The sequence below is a fragment of the Canis lupus genome, chromosome 14 (genome assembly GCF_048164855.1).
Source record: "Canis lupus baileyi chromosome 14, mCanLup2.hap1, whole genome shotgun sequence".
In the NCBI taxonomy this organism is placed as follows: Eukaryota; Metazoa; Chordata; class Mammalia; order Carnivora; family Canidae; genus Canis; species Canis lupus.
Genome location: NC_132851.1, coordinates 50014396 through 50026051, shown reverse-complemented (window position 1 = coordinate 50026051; position 11656 = coordinate 50014396). Strand labels below are relative to the sequence as shown.

General features: G+C 41.6%; 1 protein-coding gene across 1 annotated transcript in view; it reads left to right on the top strand.

Annotated features, from left to right (window-relative positions):
• Nucleotides 1-1833: 1833 nt before the first annotated feature.
• NMU (neuromedin U) overlaps nucleotides 1834-11656 on the top strand; it is a 28679-nt gene continuing 18856 nt past the window's right edge. Inside the window, exons 1-3 of the mRNA XM_072775112.1 lie at nucleotides 1834-1992; nucleotides 2321-2516; nucleotides 8910-8968. Of these exons, the coding sequence (XP_072631213.1) occupies nucleotides 2426-2516; nucleotides 8910-8968 (150 nt within the window). The 5' untranslated portion in view covers nucleotides 1834-1992; nucleotides 2321-2425. The remainder of the gene's footprint in view (nucleotides 1993-2320; nucleotides 2517-8909; nucleotides 8969-11656) is intronic.

Below are 11656 nucleotides of genomic sequence, written 5' to 3'. Positions count from 1 at the left end.
AGCCTCCCCTGCAGAAATCTGGGATCTAATTTCCTTGAAATATTTGGACAAAAGGGGACCTCTGGAATCAGCTTCATTCAGTCAGTTGTGGAATCCATAGTCTTTGCTTATGGGTAACTAAAGTGCCTATCTTCCCTCATTCTCCCATCCATCTTCTCTTATCATCCAAGTCACACAACAGCATGACCATTAGTCAGCACATCTTTTCTTAAGCAATTTTTTCAAAAATAACTCATATACAGAGAGTAGAACACAAGCCATAAGTGAGGAGAAAATATTTGCCAAACATTTAACCAATAAAAGTTCTGGAATACATAAAGCATTCCTATAATGGGTTAAAAAAAATAAAAAGCCTAACAACCCAATGGGGGCAAGAAACAAATGGGCATTTCACTGTTGCGAAAACAGCAATGGCGAATATATTTGTGAAAAGATACTCACCCTTATTATTAACGCTGGAAATTGTAAATTAAATCTATAATGAGATGCCACACCCACCAGACTGGCAAAGCTTTCTGCAAGGATGTGCAGCAATGGAAATTTCATGCATTGTTGGTGGTGTGGAGATTGGTATAACACATCGGAAAACAATTTAAAGTAGAGTTTAATGAGATTTTTCTCCCATGATAACTCTACTTCCAAGTACAGACCTCTGAAAACTCCTGCACATGTGCACCAAGGGACATGTACAAGGACATTCAGAGCCACCAGGTTCATGCAGAAAAAAATACTTGCAATGCATGAGTTGTTTCTTTTGCTGACCTGCTGGGGTATAAAAAGCCTTGAGGCCACTATTTGCAGGCTTCTCTGTTCTCACTGACATCTCACCCCACACAAGCTGCTGAAGCTAGACATCCTTCAGTGCACCTCCAGGAAATACAGGAAGGCAATCGGGAATCAGGGCCACCTCCACCCATCAAAATCCTCTGCACTACCTTTTTACTACTTTGGGAATAAATCAAAGCTTAAGCAATACTGATCAAATCTATTCTCATCCATCCTTGATTCCTGGTTTGGACCATGACTGTCATCCGGCCTTGCTCATATGCTGCATGAAAACTTAAAAACAGGAGTGACTATTTTTTTCTTATTACCTGTCAGGATGAGCACTTGCCTTGTAAGACAGCTATTTCAGTATGGATTTGGGGCCCTTCACCAAGTTCTAATTTCCTTTAGGGAAATTCCTCCTGTTACTAAAGATTCTAGTCTTTAAGGCCCCACTTTGCCTATAGTGCTTTGCACAGTGCATTTCTAGTGCATTAAAATCCCCAGCTTAGAGAAGAAAGGTCTTCGCAGAGGGGTCTCTCCCACAGGCTGATATCCTTGGGCAGACAATTTAATCTCCAAGTATCATCAGTATCATCAAATAAGCGTCATAATAGTTTTACCTTCCAGAGATGACATGAGTGTTAAATTAAATAGCAGGGGAAGATGTCCCTTAGGAAATGTTAATGTACTTCCTTTCTACCCTTTCCTCTGTGTTGCTTTCGTAAGGAGGTCAAATGAGCTCAGTCTTCCCTCTTTCAGTAGAAGGAAATTAAAACAGTATCAGCCAGTGTCCTAGAGAGGCTGCTTCCTGGACATTTCCACTTAGGAAGTAAAGGAAAGTATGGAGGGGGATGGCAGAGTTCCCATCACCCTAGAAATCAGAAAGCAACAGCTAGGGGGAGGGACCGCGGGAGAAACGCATGGAAAAACGAGCAACCTTGGGAACACATAGGATAGCCAGAGACCTTCCAGACCTATTGGAAATGTATGTGTGGTCAAATCCCAGCAATCCTTTCTCCTCGAGCTTCTTCAACAGATAACTGCATTTCCCTAAATGATCTCAGATCTTGCAGGAATTGGGGGAACACCAGGGTCACCACTGGTACTCCGGTACGCACCGGGCTTGAGCTGGGAGCTGGGGACGAAGGAGCGAGCGGGACAGAGGTGCTTCTGCGGAGGTGGAGGTGCGCACAGTGGGTGCGGCAGAGGAGGCCTTCCCGAGAGGTGCGCCAGGGGCGTCCCAGGACCCCCCCCCCCCCCCCCCGCGTAAGAACCCCGATCCCGGCCCCTTCGGGCCTCCGGGCTCGCGCTCCTCCTCCAGCCCCCGCCCAGACCCTCTCCGAGCAGGGAACGGACGTGCACTGGGTCGTTTCCAGGCTCATCCCCGAGCCCCGGGGCGGCCGGAGCGAGAGGCGCCCTGAGTCACGACAGTGGCCGGGGGCGGGTCCCGCCGCGGGTGGGGGCCGGGGGCGGGCGGCGGGTCGCGAGTGACGCGACGGAGCCCGGGGGCGTGGGCGGCGAGCTGACGCGCGTGGGGACCGCGCCGCCCCAGCCCACGTGTCCGCCAGATTTAAAACTTGGCGGCGGAGCCCCGCGAGCCGCGCGTCCGGGACCCGGAGGCACTGCCAGGGCCCCGCGTGCCGCGCTGAGCCCCGAGATGCCCGCAGCGGCCGAGATGCCCGCGCCGCCCCCGCCGCCGCCGCTGCTGCTGCTGCTGCTGCTCGCCTGCTGCGCGGGCACCTGCCCAGGTGAGCGCCCGCGCCCGCCGTCCTGGCGCCTTCCCCGGGCCACCTGCCTCGCTCTCTTCCTCCCTTTCTGCTGTCGGCTTGGGGGGGGGGGGCTCCCCGGCTTCCCGCCTCTGACGACCCTCGCGCGGCGCCGCGCACCGGCCCCCAGCCCCGCAGGTCCCGCGCACCTGGCTGGGCTCCCTCACGCGCGGGACGTCCGTGGCCCGCGGACCCGGGAAAACTTGAACGAACGAACATGCCGAAAATTAAAGTGCGTTCCCTTTCGTGGCAATGACTAGCCGGATTGATGGCTAAAGCCGAACTGGACTTTGACACCTGCCGATCACCTGGCGCTGCTGCCGGTGAACTCGGGAGAGCGCCGCTCTCCTTTAGGGAGTGAGCTCCTGTTGCGTTCAGATCACCCCGAGCGACGAAACAGGCCCCCTTCTGGCCCTTTAGAAGGGGACGGGGGTGCGCTCGGTGCCTTTCTAGGTTCTGACGCACCAGGTCAGGAAAAAGAACGGAGACTTTCTTTGTATCACAGAGTTGGAGAGGCAAGTGCGCCAGCCGGGCTTTCAATCAGTGCCGCAGCGAAAGCCAGTGAAGGCAGATGCCATCTGATAAAATAGGGATTTCCAGTGCTTGGCTCAGAGAAAAGAACTGGAAAAAGCAAAATCGAGGTCAGGGAGGGATGTCTGCAGCTTGGGAGACGAGGTAGAAGGAAGCCCAGTATGTTCCAGCGGGGAGATCACTCCCCTATTCCCCAAAGATTACCTGGAGGGATCCATCCTTTGCCCCCCACCTCTGATCCAGAGTCCCCTCCAGGGCCAGCCACTATCCTGCCAAGACTGAATCTTCTAACTCCACAGCAGGTTCCCTTAGCTTCCCTCTGCCCTCCTGGCGGTGAGGCAGAGGTGCGCAGACCATGTCATCACTGTTGAGAGCACTGGGGACTTGAAACCGTAACTGCAGGGGCCTTTCAGAGCTTGCAGGCCAGCCTTCAATTAGAGGTGGAGAAACTGAAGCTATTCTTTTCCAATATATTTATTTTTATTGCTGTCCTTTTATCATTTTTGGTTTTTTGGCCCCTTTCCTGGGGGTATTGGAGAAGGAGGTGGGGAGGAGCTCTCCTGCTTGCAAAATGAGGTCATTTGGCTATGGAATGTTAGCAGTCCGAAGCTAGACCTAAACCTTCTCCATCACATAGCCAGCAATGCTACAGCATAACCTATGCAAGGTAGTGTTAATATTTTAATGTTTTTAATTTGTTTTTGGTAGAATTAGGGTGGCAGTCTTTATCTACCTTGTTAAAGAAGCAGATGATTATAGTTTTAAAAGTGTCCTTTTCTCTGTAAAGCAAATGTACCTGCTATACATGTTACATGCTATATGATTACAGTGATATTTGGATCGGTGGGAGATAACTGCTTTTTTGAGAAATGGGGGAATTTTCAGGCTGCTGGTGATTAAGCAGAAACTGTAGAAGGCCTTTTTTTTTTTTTTGGCAAAAGACAAGTCTTTTTTTTTTTTTTTTTTTTTTTATTGGTGTTCAATTTACTAACATACAGAATAACACCCAGTGCCCGTCACCCATTCACTCCCACCCCCCGCCCTCCTCCCCTTCTACCACCCCTAGTTCGTTTCCCAGAGTTAGCAGTCTTTACGTTCTGTCTCCCTTTCTGATATTTCCCACACATTTCTTCCCCCTTCCCTTATTTTCCCTTTCACTATTATTTATATTCCCCAAATGAATGAGAACATATAATGTTTGTCCTTCTCCGACTGACTTACTTCACTCAGCATAATACCCTCCAGTTCCATCCACGTTGAAGCAAATGGTGGGTATTTGTCATTTCTAATAGCTGAGTAATATTCCATTGTATACATAAACCACATCTTCTTTATCCATTCATCGCAAAAGACAAGTCTTGGGTTTTATGTTGAGAAAGAATGTTTCTGCTGGCTGACCAATCATCTCATAAACATCCCCAGTATTTCTCAAGCAAACAGACAAGATGCCTTTTCCACTGCACAGAAACCCCCTAGACTATCATTTTGTATCTTTTTCCCCTTTAGACCTGCTCTTGATATTGAAAAAAATAATTTTATCTCTCTAAAGATGTGAGGGAGAGGGGAATGAGTGAACATAGTATGATCTTCCCTAGTCCTGAGTCCCTAAAAATGGCATTGGAAGGGAAGCATGACATACATAATCAAAACTGGGAGATAATCTATGAAGATTAATCATTATGCAGGATGTAACTGGATGTATCTAAAAACAACAAAACAAATATCACAAAGCCGTAGGAAAATAAAATAGTGTCAAAAAGTGGAGCATCCTTGGCAAAATGAGTTAGCAGAGCATGCAACAGCAAGATAAAGAGCCAGTCACAAGTCTGGTGGATGGAAACAGTTTACGATTCAAAGAACATCATTAAAATAAAGAAAGAAATTTTCTAAAAGAGGGAACATTTTGGATAACTGCAACAAACCTTGATTTGGCTTGTGACAGTAAGTGATCAAAGTGCCCAAGACTAAATTAAGAAGGGTTTTTTCCTACTCAGACCCTTGCTCTTTGAATATGTCTTAAAATTCAGACTCCTGCTCATTGACTATGTCTTAAAATTCAGTCAGTAGTAACAATTTCTCACTTTGGAACCCTACACTAGCTAAGTGCTAGCAACAAGGAAAGAAAATTAGCACCACTTTTAGAATAATTAAGTCTGGGGATGCCTGGGTGGCTCTGCAGTTGAGCGGTTGAGTGTCTGCCTTTGGCTGAGGGTGTGATCCTGGAATCCCAGATTGGGTCCTCCCCCCCCCCCCCCACCAGCATTGGGCTCCCTGCATGGAGCCTGCTTCTCCCTCTGCCTGTGTCTGCCTCTGTGTGTGTGTCTCTCATGAATAAATAAATAAAATCTTTAAGAAAAGTAATTATCTCTGTTTTTCAGAGAGAGACAGGTACTATATGATCTGACCTGTACATGCAATCTAAAAAACCCCAGCAAAACAAAATCAAACCAAGCATGTGGATACAGAGAACAGAATAGGGGTTCACAGAGGTAGGAGGTGGAAGTTTGAAATGCGTAAAGGGAGTCAAAAGGTACAAACTTCCATTTATAAAATAAATAAGCCATGAGGATGTAATGTAAAGCATGGTGACTACATGGTGTATTTGAAAGCTGCTAAGAGTGAATCTTAAAAGTTCTCATCACAAGAAAAAAAACCTCTGTAACTACGTTGGTGATAGATGTTAATGAGACTTATTGTGGTGATCATTTCACAATATATACAAATTTAGGATTGTTATGTTGTGCAGCTGCAACTAGCATAATGTATGTTGGTTATACCCCAATCTAAAGGTCAGTTCTTCTTTCTCTAACAGATGGTGTATTTGCAGATGCAAAAGTTGTCTATCCGTATTATTTGCATTAGTTAGACTGTACACTATAAGACTAAAGGTTTCACTTTACTAGACAGTATATAAGTATCTTAAAGCTGATCAAAAACAGTGCAGTTTTTGTAATCTACGAGATAACGACACTTTGACTATACTTAAGAAAATATCTAGGGATCCCTGGGTGGCGCAGCGGTTTGGCACCTGCCTTTGGCCCAGGGCGCAATCCTGGAGACCCAGGATCGAATCCCACATCGGGCTCCCGGTGCATGGAGCCTGCTTTTCCCTCTGCCTGTGTCTCTGCCTCTCTCTCTCTCTCTCTCTCTCTCTGTGAGACTATCATAAATTTAAAAAAAAAAGTATCTAGTACTACTATTTGACTATATAAAGCCCATACCTAGGGTATCTTGGGGGAAAAAATCACATCAACTTTGGTTAACAAGTACACAAAGGGAAGAAAAATATTTCCTTTTTACATTTGGGTCTGGTACTCGGATATTAGTGAGTTTCTATAAATTAAAAACATTTTGAAATTTTGGCTCCTCTAACCTTTTTACCCTGAGACTGTTTACATGTGTTGTGTAAGAACCACAAAGTACCCCTTTTTGATTATATAAGTGCTTGGGAGTAAGATATCATGGCAATTTCTGTGTGGCCCATGCAAGCTTGGGATGTGGAAGGAGGCAAGCTCACCGGGAGGCAGCATGGAGCTGGGAGCTTCCACTTTTACCGAAGGGTGGGAGACAGGCAGGTGAAGAAAGAATATAAAATTGTGAGGTGTCTGGGTTGCTCAGTTGGTTAAGCATCTGCTTTTGGCTCAGGTCATGAACCTGTGTTGGGCTCCCTGCTCAGAGGGGAGCCTGCTTCTCCCTCCCCCTCTCCCCCTGCTCATGTTCTCTCTCTATCTCAAATAAATAAAATTTAAAACAAAAAAAAAAGAGTATAAAATTGTATTCTTTAAACAGGAGCACCTGTCAAAGAGAAATGAACAGTGGTATAGTGAGTGGAGAAATCAGAAGTACATGCTGGTAAAGACTGAATCGAAAGAGTGGAAATCTTTGTGTTTTCCCTTTGCATCCGTACCTGCCTCTGGTTCTGTTCTTTTCCATCAAATCGTGCCCTCCCCTTCCATTCCTCTCCATTCCACCTTCCTATTATTCAGTCTTAGTAACTGCAGATAAGCAGGGCGTCCAAGTTGTAAGGAATGGGCCAATGGCCTTTTAGGTGGTTTTCGAGAGAACATCCATACCCCATTTTGGAAGTGTTCAGACTTGTTAGAGAGAAGCTTGGACCTAAAATGTCTCTTTGAGCTGCTTAGTTGTGTTGAACAATGAGGCATCCTCCATTTCTTCCTACGATGCAATGTTCTATCCTCCTGGATGTTCAGTGGTATCCAAGAACCAGTAGCATCAGTATCATCAGGGAACTTGATAGAAAAGCAGACGCTTGGGCTGGTCTCTGACTGCCTGAATTAGAATCTCATTGAGTAAGATCACCAGGTATTTTTTGTTTGTTTTAGAGACTTTATTTATTTATTCATGAGAGACACAGAAAGAGAGGCAGACACATAGGCAGAGGGAGAAGCAGGTTCCCTGTGGGGAGCCTGATGCAAGACTCGATCCCAGAACCCCGGGATCACCACCTGAGCCAAAGACGGATGCTCAACCACTGAGTTTCCTCATCTTAAAGTGAGAACAGGTATAAGAGCTATTTCAAAAGTCTGTTAAAAGGATATAATACACTTTAAATGTCCAGGATAGTGCCTGGCATCAATAAATGCTCAGTGTTAGTAGGTGCTATCTTATTTTTAAAAAGTTATTTTCTTTAAGCTTATTCTTTTAAGTATTTAATTTTGCTACATTTGAGATCTTAGAAAAACTTAGTCTTTGATTGCAGGACATTTTCTTGATTTTATTAAAGATAAATGTACATAGATAAGAAAATAAATAGTAATCACATTTAATATTAATAAATATTATTTCAGTGTTTTTGCTGAAATAATTTACATAGCATGAATTAGAAAATTGAATCTATGGAGAAAATATTATTTTAGTGGATGTAAGCTAGCTAACATTTTATTTCAGTAATAATTAAGGGCCTAACAAATAATTATTCTTTAAAAGACCTTTATTGAAATATACTTTATATACAACTCAGTAGGGGTTTTTAAAAAGATTTTATTTAATTATTTTAAAAAGCGAAGGAGAGCACACAAGCAGGAGGAGAAAGAGAGAGATCTCCAGGAGTCTCCACACTGAATGCAAAGCCCAACTCGGGGCTCAATCCCAGGACTCTGAGATCATGACCTGAGTGAAAACCAAGAGTTGGACAGTTAACCAACTGAACCACCCAGGTGCCCCAACTCAGTGGGTTTTACATAGACTTTAAGAACTGTGTAGCTATCACAATAATACAATTTTCCACTCCCCCCCCCAAAAAAAATCTGTTATGTCCATTTGCAGTCAATCTCCATTCCTACTCCCAGCTCCAGGCAACCACTAATCTTTCTATTATTATAGATTTGCCTTTTCTGGACATTCCATATAAATGGAATCATATAATCTTGATCTTTTGCATCTGGCTTATTTGATTTAGCATAGTATGTCTGAGATTCCTTTTTGATGAAGTATATATCAGTACTTCATTCCTTTTTATTGCCAAATAGTATTCCATTATGTGCATACACCACCTTTTGTTTATCTCTTATCAAATAACAGATATTTGGATCATTTCCACTCTGAGGCTATTATGATATACTGCTATGCACATTTATGTATACATGTTTTTGTGTAGACGAAAACAAATTCATTCTTAGAGTTATATTTTTGAAATGCTACTAAGGTTTATTTAATAATTATGTATCCTTATACTAAGTCTAATGCTGAAATATCTAGCTGAAATAGGAGGGTAATGATGTACAGTGAAAATGAAAAATGTCATCTGAAACTGAATTATATATAAATGTTTAACTTTAAAAGAAATACTATAAAAATAACATGTAAGCATAACTTTATTTTTAGGTGCTCCAGTATTATCTCAAGGATTACAGCCTGAACAAGAACCACAGCTGTGGAATGAGGTAAAGAATTGTTCTTATGCAAATTAGTGGAAATTTTACCTTATTTGAAATTATCAAATGAAATAAGATAATTGAGTTTTGAGACAACTATGATTTTACTAATATTCTGATATGATAATATTCAGAATTATTATTCTCTTGAAATGAAAGAAGGAAAATGAAAAGAAACAAAACAATTACAGTAAATGGTAAAGTAACATGACAGAAATAAGCCCAATAATAGAGTAATTACAATAATGTGAATGTACCAAAAATAACACTTAAAGACAGAGATTCTCAGATTGGATTTTTAAAATAAAGACCCAACAATTTGTTGTCTATAAAAGTTGCACTTAAAAAAGAAAAAAAGGCTATCCAAAAAGTCTGGGAAAGGACCTTCCAAAAAATATGAATTGCAAGAAAATTGGAGTAGCGATCTTAATATCTGATAAAATAGAATTCAAATAAACCATCATAGAAAAGAGGGAACCTTATTTTATGCTTTTATTAATAATGCTCAGTATCTCCATATGCTCAGATCTTGAATTATGTTCAGTGTTTTTATGCTGATAAAAGAACAGCAGAGCAAAAGATATAGCCATTATTAATATGTAGTTTAAAAAAACTCAAAATTTACTTAATAACTGGTAGAACTTCATGGAAAAATAGATCAATGAACAGTTATAGTTAGAGATTTTAGTATACCTCTCTCAAAACTGATGACATATAAGTAGATACAGCAAAGATTTAACCGTTCCATTAATAAATTCGAACTATTAAAAATACTTTTTAAAACCTACACTAGATAGTATACAGATTCTTTCTGAGTATAATTGGAACATTACACAAAAATAGACCATGTGTGAGGACACAAAACTTCCGTAAGTTAAAAGGGAAGCATTTTATTTTATTTTATTTTATTTTTTTATTTTATTTTTTTAGTCTGTGAATACCTTGTTCTACATTTTATTTATTTATTTTTTATTTTATTTTTTTTTAATTTATTTTTTATTGGTGTTCAATTTACTAACATACAGAATAACACCCAGTGCCCGTCACCCATTCACTCCCACCCCCCGCCCTCCTCCCCTTCCACCACCCCTAGTTCGTTTCCCAGAATTAGCAGTCTTTACGTTCTGTCTCCCTTTCTGACACTTCCCACACATTTCTTCTCCCTTCCCTTAAAGGGAAGCATTTTAAATGTTTTCCATTCATAACGCAAAAGAATTAGAAATTAACAGCAATGAAAGTACAACTTCAATATCCCATCTGTTTAGAAAATATGCAGCATTCTGGTAAATAACACCAGGCTAAAGAGAAAATTACAAAATGGTTAGAATTAAATCACATAAAAACACTGTAAGTCAAAATGTGGGGGCACCTGGCTGGCTCAGTCAGTAGAGCACGCAACTCTTGACCTCAGGGTCATGAGTTCAAGCCCCATGTGGAGTGTAGTTGAACTAGAAGTGCCAGAGAGTAAATGCCCCCCACTTTAGATAGCCCTCAATTGGTGACCCAAGGGAGTTGCTGAATAAGTACCTTAGCTGCCTCTTCCCTCTATCCCTCTTCAGTTGGGATAACAGATGTATTCTGCATTGGTTCCTAGAGTTCCCCAGACAGACTGATCCCAGTTATCCATGGTGGTAATATGCTTGAAAACATACTCTTTACTGGATTCCTTCTCTTTCTTCTCTGTCTTCATTATCCTACCAGTGCTTCTTGGGTCATCTCCCCGAATAATCTACTCATATCTACATCACTATCTCAAGGTCTGTTTCTGAGAGAACCCAAACTAAGGCAGAAATGCACAACTTACAATGAAAGCAACATTAAAAATCAGAGGGGAAAGCACAGATTGTTTAGCAAGTGAAGGCTGAGAAACTGGCTCGCTGTATGGAGAAAAATAAAGCCAACACCTCATTGGACATTTTGTAATGTATATAAATATCAAATCACAATGTTGTGCACCTGAAACTAATATATGCCAATTATTTTTCAATAAAAAAAAACTAACAAGTGAGCTCCAAGTGGATTAAAGATCTAAATACAAATGGTAAATGATAGTTAATAGAATCTATCTTTTCTATTAGGAAAATATCTTTGTGAGCTCGGAGGAGGGAATGACTTCTAAAACAAAATTTCAAATATAGATCATAAGGCCAAAAAGATGATAGATTGAATTACATTAAAAGTAAATATTTCTATCAAAAAGACTATATTTAAAAAAAAAAGTAAGAGCCTTTGAAAGATGTTGGCTACATATAAAACTGACAAAGGATTAATTTCTAGAATCTCTAAGATACTCTATCAAACCAATTGGATAAAAGATAGGAATCCAAGGTAAAAGTAGTCAAAGACAGAACAATTTACAAAGAAGAAACCTGAAGACCAACAAGTATATAAAGAGAGGCTCAGATTCATTAGTAAAAAAGAAATGAAAATTAAGACAACAACAACAAAGTGTCACTCTCTACCCATTAGACTAGCAAAAAATTGGAATCTAGGTAATGGCAAGAGTTGGCAAGAACGTGGAATGTACAAATCTCACACGTTGCTGGTGAGAGTGTAAACTGGAGCTATCTGGAAAGCAACCTAGATATCCCCATAATCTAGCATTCCCCCTCCTGGGTATATAGCTCAAAAATATCCTCCTTTAGAGCCATAAGTGGAAAACAGATACAAGGAGGTGGATAACAGCTTTGCTTATAT